Source organism: Rhipicephalus microplus, chromosome X (genome assembly GCF_043290135.1).
Source record: "Rhipicephalus microplus isolate Deutch F79 chromosome X, USDA_Rmic, whole genome shotgun sequence".
NCBI classification, from domain to species: Eukaryota; Metazoa; Arthropoda; class Arachnida; order Ixodida; family Ixodidae; genus Rhipicephalus; species Rhipicephalus microplus.
Window position 1 is genome coordinate 179,363,143 of NC_134710.1, and position 19,952 is coordinate 179,383,094.

Consider the following 19,952-nt stretch of genomic DNA (forward strand, 5'->3'; position numbering starts at 1 on the left):
GGATATGTCACAGCGTGACGTCACCCGCCCACGTGCAAGGCGGTGGTTGGCGAAACCAATGCCACCTTGACTATGGCATTGGCGAAACGCCCTCGCTGGTAGCTGAGCGTGGGGCGGGGCTTGGCATAAGTTTTCTTTTTTTCAAAGCTTAAACTTCATCTTACAATGAAAACATTAGCTGTGGTATGTGTTAGGGACCATCTAGCTGTGTGGTAAACTGTGTGATGAATTATTTGCCACGCTGACTGGCTGTTCATATTGGAGAAGGAAACACATGTGGTGGCCTGGACGAGGAACAGCGGCATCGTCTTCGAAAATGTGCAGTATTGATTGTGGCGTGTAGTGTGCGTTGAAAGGCATCTAAAATATTTATTCACTTTAGGGACGGTGAAACAGAATATTGTTTATGGTGTGTGCTGTGCGAATTGCGGTACATCTTGTTTTAGACAACATTGGACCTCGTTGTGGGCTGGTGACCGGTTGTCGACAAATATTCTCGATTTGAGATTTTAGCCAAGGTAATAACTTGACATGGTCATCGGCGAGTGGGCACATCTCAGCGTTTGCGCTGAGAGCTGGGGAAAAAAGTGCATGATCTCCCGGTTGAGAGATACGCAATAGGTATGAGCATATTGTGGAATCGCTGAATCTGCATATACGCTTCGCCGTGGCGATTACGCTAAACCTGTAAAGGTGCAACTCGCATTATCAGATACCGCATACGTCTCAATGGAAACAGCGAAGATACTTGTTTCTCATATGCTTCATGCCTTTACGGCTTGATCTTTATGAAGTGAAAATGCGCATTACAAGTTTGTGTATCAGGTCTAAAGGAGCTACATAGGTATGCAAACACGTTGTAGGCATCAAATGCAGTGAGGGAACTGTGCAAGATATGATGTTAACAACTAAGTTATCGGTTTTGATTGATTGATAGGTTTTCACTGTTTTCAAACAGGGATAGATAGATAGATAGATAGATAGATAGATAGATAGATAGATAGATAGATAGATAGATAGATAGATAGATAGATAGATAGATAGATAGATAGATAGATAGATAGATAGATAGATAGATAGATAGATAGATAGATAGATAGATAGATAGATAGATACGGTCAAAGTCGCCGAAGTTCGCTAAGAAATGCTTGGCGTTTAAAAAAGTTTTCGACGCCCGTTGAACGTACCAGCTGCACGTGTTTGTCGTTATGTTTTGTTATCACCAACTGACTATTGTTGCTGGAAAGACGACTTGTCTGTCTGTGCGAGTGGCAGAGTTGTGCACGACAGTTTCTTGACTATCCTCTCACAATCTAATTTTGTTATTCTTGCGGGTTATGTCCTTAATTGTGCTTTGTTCGCCGCGCATGTGCAGAATCGCAAAACGAGTCACAACACCATTTCTATACATGACGGCAAACGTTGCGTAAGCAACGGAAAGCGATCCTGTGAACCGAGTGTCTAAGTTCGTTCGTTCGTTTGAAATTTGATTTTAGGTTCATTTTCTTATGTTATTTCATTGGAGAACGAAAAACGAAGTAGCTGGCTAAAAATAGGTGCGAGAACTGTTCGCAAAAGGGAGAAAACAAACAGATTAAAAAAGAAGCGTGGCGCACTCGTCCCACGTATACACACAGATGTGCACATGCCTATTTATACAAGGGCAAAACGAATAAAGGAACAGAAGGGTTGTAGAATCGTTCAAGTCTGACGGTGCGAGGCACGTGTTCTAACAGGCTAGAAGACTTTACTGAACCAGCACACAGTAGAAGCTTGGGCCGCGTCTGTGTACGATTGTTAAAATAGTGCTGGACCAGCGTTCAGACAATGCACACAGACAAGACGCAATGTTTGTTTGGATCTTGTACAAGTTTTTTTTCTTGTGTCAAAGCGCTGTGCGCATGTGGCATTAGACCTTTGCTTGACTGGTCGGCTTAGTAATCGCCTGTAACTACCCTGCTTTGACAAATATTATCGTCTTCGTCGTCAAAAAAATTGTTTTGGGGAAGCATACTCAGGGATATTTCCCAAAAAGTGCAATATTTCATGATTGCGTCTTTTGGACCATACCGTTTCAACTTAAGAGAACTTATTAGAAACTGGTGTATGGGCTATATTAAGCGATAGCGAAGAAAACATCACTGCTTATCCACGGAGTCAATGATGATGAGTGATGCGAAGCGTCCGTCCGTCCGTCTGTCGGTCTGTTCGTGTCCGTCCGTCTGTCTGTCTGTCTGTCTGTCTGTCTGTCTGTCTGTCTGTCTGTCTGTCCGTCTGTCCGTCCGTCCGCCCGCCCGCCCGTCCGTCCGTCCGTCCGTCCGTCCGTCCGTCTGCATGTACGTCTCTCCGTCTGTATGCCTGTCTGTCCGAGCGTTCTTCCGTGCATAAGTCCGTCTGTCTGTTTGTTTGTCTGTCTATTTCTCTGATACTGCCGGTTACGCCTGAGGCAGGACAAGGTTAGACTATAGGAGGAGCTTCGCCCATAATATAAAGAAACACTGTCCGGTGGCGGTTGCTAATACGCTGTACGAAACAACAAGTGATGTCGTTCAGAGAAAGTGTCTCATTCTGCGGGCCCTTGCCCCGATGCGCAGTCGCCGCTGGCTTCATGCAGGCGCGTGTTGAAAACGACGCCGGCAGCGTCGTGCGCAACTGGAACAAGCGCGCGTGGGATGCCCTTTGTGTGAGTCTGGTAGGCACATCTCCTTTTATAAAGTCGACCAGCGTACACTTTCGAGAGAAAAGAAGGCGCGTGGGGGTGGGCGACGAGGCGCGCCCCGCTGCATTCTCGGTCGGCCGTGCTTCTTGTACTCTTCCGAGGCGCTGCTTCGAGGGCACGCCTCATCTGTTCCTGCGAGCGGCCCTGTTTTTCGGGAGTGCCTACGCTGAGGACCGCGCAAGTCGAGGTCTCCTACTGAGCCATACCGTCGCCTCCGCTATAATTCTTCCTCTCTTTAACTTGTCTTGTTGCTTCATTCGATTCCTATAGTCAGGCATACGTGACACAGACCCTTCCGCGCTAGCCCTGTATTCGTTCTCTCTTGTTCTTCCGTTTTGAAGGTACTTGGGCAAGTATTCCGTCATATGTGTGAACCATCCAACTCAGCAATGAATTTGTGGGATCATCCCGAAGACGCGTGGCACACACACGTGCACGCACGCACAGACAAGTGTGCGTGTTTTCACGCCTTTTTGTGCCTCCGCTTCTTGTTTCATCTGAAAAATTTTCATCTTCACGTTCCTATATCTATTGGCCTTCCAATTACAATGAGAGCATAGCAGATTAATTGGCTTTTTTGAGCGCCGAACTCATGATGCGAAAAGTTCTCATTCAGCACTATACCCTTAGATACCTTATCTAAAAACAATGTCGAGTGACGTACGTCACTGTACTGGAGAAGTCATCCTGTTGATTTGTAAGAGCTGACTTGCAACTGGTAGCAACTTAGGTTCCATGGAAGCCCATGCGTTCAGAAAAGGGTGGCTGATCAGCTGCTCATAGGGCTTAGCGCCATCTCTGTGAGGAGGAAACACTTCCGGCGGAACAAAAAATAAAGCTGATTGGACGCAACAGCTGGTAAACAAGGGACGTCATTTTTTGTGCACTGGCGCGAAATTCGATCTATAGCTACCTTTCATAGGCCCCTGACTGATAAGGACTCGCGCTAAGGCGATCGCCGGCGAGTCCTCCACGAAAGCGCTTCAAGTCAAGGCCAGCTTATCTAATACCGACTGATGACGATAGATAATGTTTAAGTGAACCGTTCACTTTGCTTCGGTTTCACAAGGAAACTAAATCTCCGAACTTTTAATTGGCGTTTGTTGCATCTTCCGCAGATGGATTAAAGCAACCAACAGCGTATACCTGTCGCATCTGCAGCTTTGCTTATTTTCATCACACATACGCAGATTCTTCAGCATGCACAATACGTGTGTCCTTCAGTTTTAACATGAAGAATTGACGCCCAGTCACGCCAAAGTTATGACATTTCAATTTTATTCAATAGTCACAATAACTCAAATTTATTGAACTGCATACCATAAAAATAAGCACAAATATGTCTGCAGACTTTCATTATGTTTTTTACATTATGCTGCGATAAATTACCGCTTCATATGCGATGCATTTTTGAAAGAAATACACTTTCTTAGTGCGCAGGGAACGTTTTGAGAATGAAGAAGGGGTGCGCTCTGTCAATCTCTCGGCTCTATCTTCCTTCTGAAAACGTGCCCTGCGCACTAAAAAAGTATACTTCTTTCAAAAATGCAATACCCACCAGGCCAAGTAGCCACTCTTTTGCATGTGAATGCAGACATGCGAATTGTAGCGTGATAATTTGGTGATATGCTCAACAATAACAGGAACTATAGTATGCACTGCATGCTCAAAAAGGAAACCGGGCTGCAGGAATACTGACGGATGAAATTCGAGCGAGCACTGCATTACGAGCCATTCCTCTTGTTTCTTATAGAGAAGAGATGGGTCACCAGGCATACGCTTGTTGCTACTGCATCCTTGGAAAGCCCATCGTTTCCGCTGGTACTGACGAAAGCACTCGGCGTTAAATGTAATCCGCATCGTTCCGCTGCCCCTTGGACACTTCACTCAAGACGTTCATCAGCGATAAAACGCACCTCACCATTTCGCGCACAGCAGAGGATGCAAGCAAGTGCGGATCACTAAAACACGCGAGGTGGTGTGTCGTCGCAGACGAATTTACGAGCGTGCCTTTCCATGCAGTGTAAGGGCTGCACTGAGTAATAATAGCATGGGCAGAGGGTGCTACAAAAAGTATTTTTTGTCTTAATAAAAAAACTGTCATATATTTCTTGCTCATTACATGTTATCATTGCAGGGAAAGAATCTTAATTTGTAAAATATAGTCATTATTTCGAATTTGAATCAAACTACGTTTTTGACTATTAGTGATTGTTCTATCCACACACAGAGGAGCTTCAATCGTAGCTCCCATAACTTCCCATCTTGATATCGTTAGCAATGGCTTCTGAATCGCTCTTAGCCGGAACTTTTCTGATCTATTTGAATAGGCCTTGTGACTTGTCCGGTGTTGCTTGCGAAAACATGACTATCGTGTAGCAGCTGCAGTGATGAGCCGAGAGAAATGTTGATTCTACCCGCACGTTAACGAATCAGGCACCGAGTTGGGTCTGGAAATAACCAGCGCTGATCGAAAGGGGAGGGTCTTTCTTTGGCGCCGTTTCTTAAGGCGACGATCGGCCTGCAATCGGTGGCGGCGCGCCGCTGCTCAGCCAGTCCAATTCGTCACCCCTGGCCCGAACACCTCAGTGGGCCGATTCAGAGATGCAGCAGTGCCTCGCGGCGCAGTGGGTGTGTCTGGAGCGAACCGTCTCCTAGCAACCGTCTCCCGCGGCAACCCCATCTCGCGGCGCTCGTGTCGGCCAGCTGCCGCACGGGCTGGCCCTCGGTCGCCTGTTGCCGCACGTCGGACACCGACTTCGGGGCGCGGTGTCACGTGCTGCCGGGCGCGTGGTGGGCGCAACGGCACGACCTGTTGACCACGGCAGGCGGACACCGCAGAGGCCGCCATGACTCAGTTCGTGAGCCACATACCGGTGGACATCGCCGCCTCGTCGCGTCCCTTCCGCCACCACCACGGTGACCCCAGGGAGCCGGCGGCTGCCGCCGTCCATGCCACTCGCGAGGGCCACCCACAACAGCACCATCAACCCTCGAAAAAGGTGCACCACGCGATCAGCTATAGCGAGCGTTGCTGATGCGTGCGAATGCGTGCGTGGCTGCGGGTTTCCGAATCCGTGCCCCGTTGAATTGTACAGTTAATCTTGCGTACACGGCAAGGGCGGGGCTGTCGCGTACTGCTGACGCTCTTATATAGCTGTTTACTTGGTATTTTTCATTAAAATCTTCATATTATGTTTGATCCATAGAGTGAGAAACTATTCGCAGGGCTTTCGTCATTATCGTAGAACAACAAAATTTCTGAAATTCGCGAAAAACTCGCTGTGGTGTATGCGTATCCGTTCTACTTCTTTACGCGTGTTTTAAAACAGTGACAGCAGTCAAAAATTCAAAATCTAGCTTGTCGCGTTTCTTTACAACTCAGCTGGCGTCGTCATGCAGCAAACCATGCTTTACTCGATAGACAGATGCCTGTATAGGCAACGTTTTCTCCGTTCCGATACGTCGCAGTACGCACCAGCGTGCCGCAGTGGTCGCTATGCTATGCCGTGGTCATCTACGTCTTCGTTTTGTTGTTGCATAAGTATTGCGGACTTGGCACATTACGTTAAGACTATCTAAGTGGTTCGGGCTCCTAAAACAGTCGGTGAAGTATCTACATTCTCGGTAAATATGCTCAGAAGTGCAAGCGATTGTTGAATGCTGAATAAAAAAGTAGCTGATGTTAGGACGTCTGTTACACCTTGTAGTAAAAAAAAAAAGAAAATGCTTTGACAGAAGCAGTTGGCTACAAATGATTCTTGCAATAATGTTTTTTTTTTCCCATAACATTGTTGCAAGTATCACTCGCTGAAAATTCATGCAGAGGAAGTCTCACTGAAACAAACATGCAGCCCTTCAATCTACATTCGACGAAGAAAGAGGTATACAGGCGAGAAAAAAAAAAGGTGAATCACTTGGAGAAAAAGACTTACGGGAATACTCGGGGGTATTTGGCTACTGAAACACCTGCATAGGGACCTTCACAGTGTACTGAAACAGTGTGCGTCAACGTTATAAAAACAAATTGTTGAATAGTGTCACTTTGCTAAAGCCGTACGGCTGGTCAAGATATCGAAGGGGCAATTTAAGTACTTCATCTGACACGGAAGACCTTTTATTCAAGTTTTCCCTAGATTCTTTGGCACGAACTACCGTATTAGTTTTTAATATTGTCTACCAATTGTTCATACGTGATTCAATAGAGTAAAATAATTAGCAGAGTATGCCCAATCAATATTATATAGGATGTTTTAGAAATCTGCAGAGGAAATCGGGAAGCATCGGTATAGATGTGTCTAGCGAAGATTTGTTTCCTAGTTCTTTTTATAATCCAGGAAGGCAAGCCCTCGGAACAGGAAAAACGAAAGAGAGATAACGCCCAACAGAGCTTCCGCGCACTGTATCGAGCGTGCCTTCCTGCCACAGGAAAAGTGCTACACAGAGCAGCATACTTCATCATAAAGCATCCCATTCGGGCGCTTCGCAGTACTAATAGGAACCTACGATTTGGCATTTTCGCATAGTTTAGAAGCTTTGTTCAAAGATGGTGCATCGACAAGTCTATGCCTTCAATTCAGATTATTTAAAAACAAACAGAGAGAAAAGATGGTAGGGGGGAAAGAGGAGGAGGCGGAGGAGTACAAAACTATGTTGATGCCGTGCGGCATAAAGTCCTTCTTTTTGAGATTGATTGACATGTGGGGTTTAACGTCCCAAAACCATCATTTGATTATGAGAGACTCCGTAGTGGAGGGCTCCGGAAATTTCGACCACCTGGGGTTCCTTAACGTGCACCCAAATCTGAGTACATGGGCCTACAACATTTCCACCTCCATCGGAAATGCAGCCGCCTCAGCCGGGATTCGATCCCGCGACCTGTGCGGTCAGCAGCCGAGTACCTTAGCCACCAGTCCACCGCGGCGGGGCGTTCCTTTTGACACTTCAGTGGGAAAACCTTGTGGTATTAAATACAGTATTCATGATGTAACCCGCGTAAGTGCGAGTAAGTTTACAAGCTTGGCAAGTCAACAATAATTCCTCTTCGGTGATCTATTTTTTTAGAAGTGTAAAAGTGAACTAAGATACTTGGCGAGGTAGTTACGCTGGATGCGTACGAGAAATTTCCAGATAAATGGGTTGGAACGAGGTCTCATGCAGGTTTTGCCAAGTCATCAATGAATTCATCATATTTGAGCCCGGAGAACGTAACACCAGTGTGCGGTTTTTTTTTACGCTGATCCCACTTGATGTCGTCCCCTTTTCGGAGTAACAGGAATTTTGCTCTCGTTTCATCAACGTACACGTGCCTTTCAAACTCTGTTTATACCGTTCCCTTGTTATGTATACGTATTATATGTGCGTACTTATTCGGAGCGCATTCCGTAATGCAGAAAATACAATCTGTGTGCCTAATTTGGTGAGATTTCAATGCGGTGTCACATCGTTGACTGCTGTACGCGACTTGAAGCTGTAATGCTTGGCGTCCGAGCTACGCGAACGTAACGCACACTCGCGTATTTGAATTCGATGAATTCTCTTTCTCCGCCGTGGTGGTCTAGTGGCTAAGGTACTGGGCTGCTGATCCACTGGTCGCGGGATCGAATCCCGGCTGCGGCGGCTGCATTCCCGATGGAGGCGGAAATGCTGTAGGCCCGTGTGCTCAAATTTGAGTGCACGTTCAAAGAACCCCAGGTGATCGAAATTTCCGGAGCCCTCCACTGCGGCATCTCTCATAATCATATGGCGGTTTTGAGATGTTAAACCCCACATATCATTTCACACAGTTTACGTGACTCTCTATTCCAGTGTTCCTCCGTGAGCGCGAACTCGAACTTGTGTGTTTCCAGCTGGCGGGGCAACCTGGGCGCCCACCCGTTTGCGCCCATTTGCACCTTTCGAGACGGCCACGGCGCCGACAGTGGTCGCTTATATTCTATTTGTACTATAAATTGATCTCCAGACGCAGGACGCCTTTTTCGTCGACTCCCCTCTGGCTCTTGTTTATTAAAGCGGCGACGCGGCGCTGGATGGATGCAGTTTCGCTTCAGCATCCCCAAAGGGTTGCGGGAGCACCGAGAGGAAGGGACGGCCGTAAAATCGATGGTCGCAACCTCTGCACCCAGACTGGCCTCCTCCCTCTCTCTCTCTCTCTCTTCTCCCGAGCTCCTTGCATCTGGGCGCGCGTCGTAGGGAGTGGCGCCGAGCCGTCGCGACGCGTTTCGCGCTCTGCTACGGTCGTTGTGCGGCCAGACCGCGCTTGAAGTGCTTCGCGTGGCGATGCGTGTTTATTGCGTCTTTTCGAGACGGGGATGTTCGCTATACACACCGTTTTCTGGGCCTGTACCGTCCGGCGTGAAGGGGGAGGTTTCTCCTCTTTTGGAAACACCGATAGAAAGCCGCCGATGGAAATGCGCAACTAGATGTCGAAGCTACGAATGCCCGCTTCTGCGCCGTTTCATTTTATCTTTTTTTGTCTTGCTTTGCAAGATGTTCAGCTGCGGTCACTGCCACCAACCCGCGCAGCATTCAAAGGCGAAGCTTCGTATGCCGCATTCAGTATGTGCCATACATTTCATTTAGTAATGCGAACTAACCGATAATCATGCCAAGAAATATATAAGGGATGTCGTTAGGAGTAACTTTAACGTAAATGTGAAGTTGTCTGCCAGCTATCGTTAATATTGTGCCGAACAAAGGAAACGAGCTTTTAAATTGGCACTTGTATTCTTGAAACTTGGTATACTGTATCTTACAAATTTTGTTGCCACATCGTCAGGATAGCTTTCTTAATTCAGGATGACAAACTTTAGAGAATGTGAGCCCCTGTGAAATATCCAACTTAGTCTCTAAGTGTACGTGTTTCCGAGAAGTGATAGGTCTCCAAAATCCCTACCTCGCGAATAGTTCGGCTGTTTATGCGCAGGTTACGTACCGCGTGCCGACTGCGTTCATTAATGTAGGCAAATTTTCCTTGGTCAACGTTGCCGTGTTGCAGGGCCCAAAACACTATAAAACACTCCATTATTTTCTTCGAAAGTCGCCAAGTTGCTGATAATCACTCATCCAGAACCTTGTCGCCCTTATAGGTTTTTCATGTGTCCTTTCGTCATTAGATTTTAAACTACAGCTTCAAAGTGCTCCTGTCGAAACGTGTCAAAGGTCGAAATGGGAAAAGAAGGAATATACCTCGATTTCTCGTCGCTTATCTCAATTGTCATTTTGCTTAGAAAAGCAGCCTTTGTACCACCAACATAGCTCACTGATGAGTTGTTCGGTATTTTTTAAATATTTGCGCTAGAACTGGGGGCGCATTGTGCCTTCCAGAATAGGTTGAGGCATTTATCTTGCCTGCCAATGTTTCTTACCGATTTTCCGGTTCCTGTTACTGGGTCATTTGCGACGCTGAAAGGTCACTAAAATGTTGTGATAGGATACTCGAAAAGGCGAACTTACCGTCAAGCTTACCTTAACTCGCTAAATTTATCGACCTTCTTGCTATATCACCATTCCTGTGCGTGCTGGAAGGTTTGATGATGAAGAAAATTATGTTTACATGTTTAACATGACGACTTACACAAGACAATGCTTGAACGTGTCCGTTTCGCTTTTTTACGTCTAACCGTGGACATGTGTCTCTTATTACATCTTTACAGTTTATCATATAATTGATGCGTGGCCCTATTATTTTGAAATTGCTGATGAAATTACCCTGCTTATGATCTAAAGTATACAACTTGTTCATTCCATTGCTTCTTACTGATTTCATGATTCTGCCATCTTTTATGGCCTGCCAGCTGTATTATATACGGTACTTTTAGTAGTTCAGTTTTGACGTTTCAAATCAAAGTGATTTGACTAGGAGCAACCTTTTCATGCCCTCTTCGTTTATTTCTCGTGTTCTTGGATTCGTAACAAAGTTCGCCTGTGACCACTTTTAATCTCTTACCTCCGACTTCATTTGCGGCTTGTCAGTTTAGTTCTGTTAAAACACCTAGAAGGTTACAATGCTCTTGAGCCTGCACTGAAAAACAACTTCTTAAGCCCGTATTGTTCCTAAGAGCGAATTCGAGCCAGTCCCGACAGTAGACATACTGTTAGCCAGTGAAGCTATAGCAAATGGCAAATAGCGAGAGGTTCGTCAATACAGGTGATGTTCAACTGCTCCAATTGCTTGAGAAAAGCTGCCTTACTTTTTTTTTCTTTCCCTGGATGTGAGAGTGATCGTTGTAAATGAGTTGAGAGTTTACATATTGACGGCTGCTTCTGCAAGGTGTCACATATGTTCATTGTTTTAATAACTGAAACAGTTAGCAGGAAATTAAACGTTTCTCTACTCGTGGAAGACTATGTGTGTGTGGCAAGCGTTGCATTTACGCATAATATGGAACGGTATATTGCAATGGTCCTGTTCTTTTTTTTTTCTTATCGTTAGTGATCCGAAGAGTGCTGCGTTATAGTTACCATATTAGCTGATATTTAGTTTAGACGATAAAGAAGGAATATAAAGGGGGGAAAATATATCTGATCATGTTGTCATCAAAAGAGAAGAAAGCAAGTTAATGGTATACTACACGCATAGGCTGAACATTGGCTGATCATGTGTAGAGCTCATTGCTCAAACACGCAGTCATACGTCTTACCAGAGAGGAAAGAGGAAAGAATTAAGAAACCTGCTTATGCAGCTTTTTAAGCTACAGCAGTCCTAAGCAGCAGTCGCAAACACGCAGTCGTGCGTCTTACCACGGAGAAGAAAAAAAAGGAAAACCTGCTTATAGAGCTTTTTTAAGCGACAACAATCTGGAACAGCAGTCACAAACACACGAAAAAGCGTATTTGCACGCTTCTTTTGAAATAACGTTTGCTGTCCGAAGCTGTGCAGAGCACCGTACGTTAGCACTCCATGCCGTCTTTTTGAGAATTCTTGCAGTTGTACTGCCCACGTGCATCAGGCTTGGAATAACAAGCGGAGTTGCTTCTGTTGGCTAACTACAGGCATTCTTCTTTCTGTTTCTTGTAGAAGCGCTCGGCCAAGTGGCCGCGTGGTTAGGCTTTGAACGGCTACGACCAGCCGAGCTCGGAGGCCCGTAACCACAAAGTTACAGGCGCGTCGTCAGCGCTGGTTTGTTTACGCAGCCGCCCGCAGGAAGTGTTGTGTCTGGGCCACCGCGAGCTCTCTGGCACGCCATTCGAGAAAGGCGTATCCTTCTCTAACACGGGCTGGAAAAGCCCGTTTGGCGAAGCCTCTCGCGAACTTATGAATTTAGCCATGATTCGGAACGAGTGCGTTCCATTTGCCGAGAACAGGGTTTTCAGATCACGCTCGCAACCTATTAACTCCATGTATACCAGCGGGCTCCGATCTCCGCGCATGACTGCAACGTGTGCACGTGCACACATTGATCACCGCTGTCACCTTATGCTGATAGCGAAAGCTAGCAATACTCAAAGAATAGCTAAGGCTGTAGCGCGAAGCAGGACAAGGAGACGGACATGTCTAAGACTAGCCCTACACCACCTTAACTAGAATGGAAAACCAATCAGCCCGAACCACCATAAAGTCTTTTTTAATTGTCTTAACAAACACGACCAAAGTACGCTGTATACGCGCACAGCGTAGTCTTATTTCCTCTTTTTTGTTCGTGTTTGTTAGCGCAGTTAAAAATAAATTGCGATGAACGTCAACCAACTAGGCCAACTTGGCGCTCTACTTTAGCCCAAACCACTACTTTCCAAGGCTGGAATACATATAGAAGTTTTTACGACCACCGCCTCTCCAATGTTTACACTGGCCTCGCGTGCTCAAGCTGCGCGGGATATAGTGCAAAAGCATTGTCAGGCAGTCCCAAGGGCGCCAGAAGGAAGCTATCTCGCAAACGGATCACAGCTTGTGCGAATGCCTCACGTCTTGCGCGTCGCCGTCTCTTCTGTCTCAACAATGCCGAACCCTCTCCTTCCGCTTCCTCGCGCGGCGTGTTCCTGGAATGATGTAGGAAAGAGTTGTCTTTCGAATGGCTGCGTGTTTTCTGCCTGCTAAAAAATTCTGCACAACCTACTTGGATGCGGCGTCGCTATAGCATTCAGCAAGTGCTCGACTGCGCGCCATCCCGGGAGTGGACGAATTACAGCAAGCAGGAGAGGGCGCCTCTGTCGTCCGCTTTGCCGCTCGAGTTCCGGAAGCATGCCGAGGACCATCGATTCCGAGTGACCTCGGCTGGGCGGCGCCGTACTGTTCGTGGCGCAGTCGACGCGAAGGCAGTTTGCAAAGGAGGGTGGCCGATTGTCCACGTACTGTATACGCCTGCGGCTGCGTTTGGCCGATGGTACAGACAACTTTACGCTGCTGCTCGCAGATACCGCCAGAAATCGCAGCATTCGATGCAAGATCCATACATGTCGGCGAGCTTGCAATTACGATGATTTCTGGCTCGCACGGCTAGATAGAAGAATGCTCGTCCACTGGAAACTCCCGTATTGATCCTTATTTGGCAATATGTGAAAGGAGGATGCGACCTTTTCGACGTTGAAAAATAATGGTAGTGTGATGACGGAGGAAAGACATATTACTGCTACGACGAGGGTTCAGTGGTCCTTACCTTGTCACTTATATTTCAATCAAGAAGTGGAACTCCTGCAAAATTAATCAGCGTGAAAGACGAGCACACACAAAAAAAGCACGCACGTACAAGTATTCTTGCGTCTTCGTCTTTAGGGATGTCTTTCGGGATGTTGCAGATGTCGCACCAACTTGCCCAAACAAAATCACTTCTAAAACAACAAAGTGAAAGATAACATATATAGTTCCATTTGCAAGGCGGTATGCTGGTGTTTAGAATATCACTAAATAATAGCTTGTTTTCTCCTCCATCAACAAGCGCCAGTACCTTGTTCTCTGTTGTAGTGTTTGTTTGTTTGTTTGTTTACTTGTTAAAATATCTTGTCAGCAGATGCGGAATGACGCCAAGTGGTGCACCGTATGCATATATGGGATTGGGGCTGTCATGTTGGCCTCGCAAACAGCTCGCAGAAATGGCGCGTATGAATTGCATCAGATCGGTTGTGAACATAAGTGGCTTGTGAACTGGAGAGGCAAATCACGTTGCGGAACTTGGACCTCGGCGCAAAGAGACAGAAAGAAAACGAGAGGTGGTTTAAACTGCCTCTGCGTTACAAAGGGCTCAACCATTATTCGTGATTAATATCAACTCCCTTAATCATTCTTAATTAAATTAAACTATTCTCTTTTCACACCAGGGTGCGTTTTGGCGCATAGTTTTCTGCGTCACGCATTCTTTCAAGCTTTAGTAGGGAAGAACATAGCCCACAATGTGTTTGCAATTTCATTTTGGAGCAACTTGACTGTTGTTTTCCACACTTGTCTGCACCTCTTGAGTTTAAGATGCAAGGGTACAATTGGTCTCTCTTTCTCTACCTACCCAACTCTTTGTTTGTTTATCCGTATTTGTGCCGCTCACGGCTAATATTCTAGTGGCTATTAATTTAATGTCCATGATCATCGTCTTTGTATCATTTACTCTTTATATCCATCTTCCCATACTCTCCCCGATCACTTCCTCTCTCTCTGATATCGCGTAAAGGTTATGTATATTGCGGGCATTCAGAACGCTTGAAAGACAATGACAATGCTTCAGAAACGAATAAAAGAAAAAAAAACATGGTTGTAGTCGCACCCAACGTTTCTAGTCGCACCGGACGCGTGTGGCAGAAACGTCGTGTGAAACAGCGCGTCTCTGGCGTTCAGTCACTCATAAAGGTAGCTCGCACAGGACCGATAATTAAGTGGCCACAAAATTACTCCGGGCGATGGTTGCGACAGAAATCTGTTACGAAACGCCAGGCGCACGTCACGGAATACCAATAAAAGCAACGTAATAGTCGAAGCTTTTGTCAGGATGCAGGAGACGCGCTCCGTTTGCCACCAACTATATATCAGTTGCGCCCTATGAGAGATTCAGCGTCTTGCAGCGTTACCCCATTACTTACGTTATTATTATTATTTTTTTATTGTAAGTGGCGGGCTTTTTTTTCTTCGTTTTAATCGTCGCGTTGACGTTCTGCAATAACAAGTTCATTAGAAACGCCATTTAAAAAATTAAGAATTTGATTCGAAAGCTTCTCATGGTTAAGGAATTATTTATGAATGCCTGCGGCTGTCAATGAAGGAGTAAGTGAAGTACGATCAGATTAATCGCAAACTGTCATCTTTTTAGGAATTCCAGCTCGCTGTGCTAATACATTCCTGTTGCACGTGTAACACGCGCTATACTAACGGACTTCTGTCATATTCAGGCTATGTCAGTATGAAGTTCACGTGATATAAACGTCACTTGGCCTTTGCCAACATTAAATAATGTTACACATGTTGTTTGTATTTGTGGTAATTTGGGACCCTCAGACATGGACAACCAAGGCACGGACGAGAAACATTTATCGACTTGACACAATTACAAACACCATGAACAGCCAGACACCACAACTACCATTTGCGTCCTAAACATGGCGCTCCTAAACCGACAGAAGCACGAATATCAGTGCGCCCCGAAGTCTAATTTCGTCCGACGTCACTCACATGAACCATGAAAATGTTAAAGACACACGCACAAAGTGGCAGGTTTGGCGAAGAAGGCTGCGTGATGAGGTTGCGCGAGGCCGCACGAACAGACGTTGAACTGCCCGTTCAAGAACACGCAGGCCACGATGCGCCCGGCGTAGCACCGAGGCCACGCCTTCAGCTCCGAGTTACGACGGACCCATTCGTAGGTGGCACCAAAACCACGATCTCCGCCGGTTGAACTAGATCAGGTGCTCGCCCAGAATTCTCGCTCCTTCACCACAGGAACAACACATCTACGCCGGGTCGAGAACACTCGCTCGTCCTCGCCCCGGCTGACCTGGTACACCAGCTTGGTCTTCTTCGGTCGCTCAGGTCGAACGAATTGCTCTTCCCAACTGCCACGTTGTTGTTGTTCTCCATGGAGCGCGTCGATGTCCGCGAGCTCACGGGCGCCACGTTCTTGTTCTTGTCGCCTTCGTCATCGTCGGTTCTCTCCCACTTTCGGGCTACGCTTTCAGTTTCGGTTTCGCTCTTACTACAGTATTCCAGTTTCTCCTTGTCACTTCTGGCGCAAGTGCTGTGCTTTGGCGTCTCTGAGGACTTCCGAGATTACATTGTATATCTGAGGGGCGTCTCCGGACCTCTCGAGTGTGTTGGCCATACCAATTCTAGCTCGAGAGGATCTCGCTCATCGGCATTTCGCGAGACCAAAATGTGAGCACTCTCGCAATTCAGTGCGCGAAAGAGGCCGCGCGCACCTTTGAGGAATTCTAGACGGACGTCTTTGAGCATTACGCCAGCTACTTTCGACGCTTTACCCCCCCCCCCCCCCCAACCCCCGCGTGTTCCTGGTGCGGTGGTAGGCCGACGTTTTGCACGTTTGTCGTGCGGGTACGTGCGGAAACCCAGTGTTCTATATATGCTCCTATATATAGAGAGCAAATCTATAATGCTTACATAATACCGAATAGTGGAGAGCAAAACTCACCCAGTGGCACCCGGTGGTGCGACTCACTCTTCTGGATCAGATCTGGCGGGTGGCTAAGCTTAGCGGAGTAGTAAAAGTAGCCCCACCTCCGCCATATATATAAATTCCCGCGAAATACAAAAAAATACCACGTGACAAACCCACTCGCACGCTAGTGCGCACAATGATTCTAGTGCTCCCGAACGTTCCGCGTACGAACGACCGTAGCATTTGCCCCATTGTGCTGCCTCGGCAGGGCCGCAACGCTGGTGGTGGTTTTGCGATGAACACGTTTTGCTATCGGCCACAAAAACGATAACCGCCGTGACTGTTTATCGCTGTCATGAACTGGTGCGAGGGAAGCGTGTCGCTGCAAAGTACGGGAAGTCGCTTTGAACCATGGTTTAACGGTTCATCCACCACACTCGTGGCTCGCTAAACTCTAACCGATGTCTGTTGTAAATAGTTGTACGAAGTGCCAGTAAATCTGTTTGTTTTCATTTTCCCTAAGTTGTCAGCATCGTTTCCTCCACCCGGAGATGCTCTACGCTACCACAGGAGTCCGGCCTGGTCCGACGTAATCCTGACTCTCGGGAAACCACGACAGCGGGGACGCATATAGAACCCGGCCCCGCAATATAATGTCACAATTCCGTCGTGTACGTCGTCTAACATTTTCCGCCAGACAATGGCTCATACCCGTGGGTGGGTATGTGCCACTGGCACGGGCTTAGCCAGGGGGTGGCACACCGGGCACGTGCCCCCCCCCCCCATTTTTTTTGCCTTGGCGTAGAGAGCGAAAAATGGTCATTTTAATATTAACTCAGGAACAACGAGAACACGTATGGGTCATTTTAACGCGTGAGCACTAAAAGCTCACATCGGCAGCGTTGACCCGATGAATGTAAAGAATAAACGTCAGGGTCCCAGCAGGAATCGAACCATAGCATTCCGCATGGTAGTAAAGTATTTGCCATGATGTTCTTAATGCACCCGGCTCATTTTGCCTGAGTCAGTGGGATTGACACATGAAGGCAGCAAGGTGTGACGTAAGAGCACAATCTTCATTGCACACACTAACATAAATAAGTACACACAGAATACTAAAGATGTGCAGAAACAACTAGGTCCCCAAAGCACAATAATTAACACGTCCTAGCACTGTCAGGTCTCACGTGCGTCTCTAATCTCTTCTCATCGGCTTGGCACCTAACGGCTGAACTGGATGCACAGTGTGGACCACTTATGATGACTATCTGTGGCGCTCACATCCAACCGTCACTGACCGCGTCCGTCGGGTCCCCTCTGGTGTAGAAAGGCGCTCCGTAAACGAGGCGACATACACGGACGTCGTTGCCATTCGGTGGTGGAAATGGTGCCGGCTGGCACTCCGGGCTCCTCCCAGGCCCCTCTAGCCCGTGCGCCGTTGGCGTGGCAGACGGGTGTCCGCAAGCCCGGGCTCGTTCAAGGTCGTCGGCGTGATCCCTGACATTTCCCGGCCGCTCACTGCACCGCCAGCCTGCTGGACGACCGGATCACAAAGATGACAGATCGCCGAGGTGGGAATGGGTGACTCGAAGCGTTGCAGTCCTGGGGCAGGACCCAGGCTGCCCCGTCCATCCGTCGTCTTCTCCTCTGTCCTGGCCAAGGTTCTTTCTCTGCGCGCTCCGCCTTGTTTGTTTGTCGCCTAAAAGATCTGATGATGATGGGGATGATGACCTCATATGAATGGCGCTCACCCACAAAGGTGGATGGGCCAAGAACCGGCCAGCAGGATGCTTTAATGAAACTAAAACGAATCTTAAGAATCAGTTTAGAAATAAAACTGCGAATAAATAAGAATGTTTGCTGAACAATCGGCCAAGCCATCTTTGTTTCCTGATAGAAATGATTACGAAGTGCCGCCAAGTTATAAATTTACAATCCCAATATGGCGTGCCCACGCGCATCTTCGTCTTCTTTTTCCTCTTCGATATTTTTTCTTGCTCGCGTTCCATGTATTTATTTTGTTGTGTTCCTCCTCTTCTATCACTTCACTTGTCACCCTTGACAGTATTCTGTATACCACCGAGCCACGCCATCTGTTGCTAATATTCATCTTGCTGTTGGCATCGTTACGCAACTGTAAACAAGTGGTTATATCAAACGTATGGGGCGGGTTAACGTGTGTCTGTGCATGCACTTGTACATATATTTAGCGGCACTTCGTGATGTTTTGTTCAATAAAAAAATACAACACAGTCACTTTCCATGCGTATGCTTCGCTTAACATATAGATTCCCAAGGTACGGTGGATCTGGCGAATTTTTTCACCAAAGGAGCAAGATGCTTATTTGCTGATGGGCATTTTCGTTACAATGCTACCAAACCACCGACAAGCATTAGCAAAATATGAGGCTGGAGATGAAGATGGGTTTAAGGTCAGCACCTTCGCATTGCGGCTGCCATGTCGCGCCTCGTTTGCATCTTTGTAGACGTTGTGCGCGGGGTGTCTGGCACAGCATAGGAAACCTAGTGCGCGAAATTCCCGCTTCCGGAACCGAGCCCGCACACGCGGTCTGTCGAGCCGTTGCGAGGTTCAGTAGACGCGCTGCGGCTGGTTCCGGAAGGCTGCTCCGCGCGCTTGTGACTTGTTGTTGCAGTCGTGGGTGGAGGCCCAATTTAGCCCTGGCTCCCAGCCCTGGAGCAGAACCACTAGCCGGCGTGCTGGCCCAACGCGGGCGCCTCATACGTCGTCGGTCACGTGGGCTTCCCAAGAAGCCGCCCGTTTAGCTGGCTGCCTGCCGTCATCCAAACCGGGAATCTACGGGCGGAATAGCCGCGGTGCACCGGGGCTCCGATCGCTGCGAACGAAGCATCGAATACTGTTCGACGAAACCGTCCCGGTGTTGCTAGTGCACGTGCGCCCGTACCGGACGTCTAGCAGAGGCCGTTCCGTGACTGTGATGCTCCTTGTGGACCCGAGTGTGACGTGAGTCCTCGGCGACCTTGCAGCTAGTGGAGCACCATGGGCGCGGCACAGAGGAAACTGGCCAAGGTGGGCGCCTGTCGCTGAGCATGCCATCGACGTGCGGATAGAGCTTTGCATGGGCCCGCGTTGCGCCGTATACGCGTGCACGTGAGCGACTCCCTGGCTCTGCAGCCTGCCAGGCGCACTGACACGGAGGCACCCTACGTGTGCGCCAAGTCCATTCTTTATGGTGTAACATGTTTCGCAAGATATACAGCAAGCAGCCTGGTATGCGATGATCGGGTGCTTCAGCTGCAGCGCGTAAGTGAGACGTTGTACTAAAGTATATAGCTTTTCTAACGACGATAAGAAGTGTCGGATTGACAACGACAGATACGCTACGTCCTATAGGTGAGTCTAGTTTGAAGAATGCACTATGAATCACACTCGTCTAGAGTAGTATAGAGCACGCAGCTGTGAACGCAGGCGCTAGATGTCCGCTGCTGCTATACTGCTGCTGCTACAGCTACAGGTTGCAGTTCATGCTTCAATTTGCGTCAACCCTTGACAAAAACGGACAAATCGACATATTTTTTCTAGATTTCCGAACAGCCTTCGATACTGCCTCTCACGATAAATTAATTCTGAAACATGAAAATGCAGAAATTCCAGGATAGTTTATTTATTGGGTTGCTGCGTATCTGCCAAATTGGTATTGATTTGTAGAGATTCATGGTGAAAA

General features: G+C 47.6%; 1 protein-coding gene across 3 annotated transcripts in view; it reads left to right on the forward strand.

Moving 5' to 3' along the window:
• Positions 1-19,952, forward strand: part of LOC119176963 (uncharacterized) — a 351,479-nt gene that overhangs the window by 21,690 nt on the left and 309,837 nt on the right. Inside the window, exon 1 of one of the 3 annotated variants that reach the window (XM_075878295.1) lies at positions 5,486-5,721. The exons of 1 other annotated variant lie outside the window; for it this stretch is intronic. In XM_075878295.1, coding sequence (XP_075734410.1) covers positions 5,569-5,721 — 153 coding nt within the window. In that variant the 5' untranslated portion in view covers positions 5,486-5,568. Of the gene's footprint in view, positions 1-5,485; positions 5,722-19,126; positions 19,298-19,952 lie in introns of those variants that run through there. One more of the 3 variants, XM_075878310.1, reaches the window with a different exon arrangement.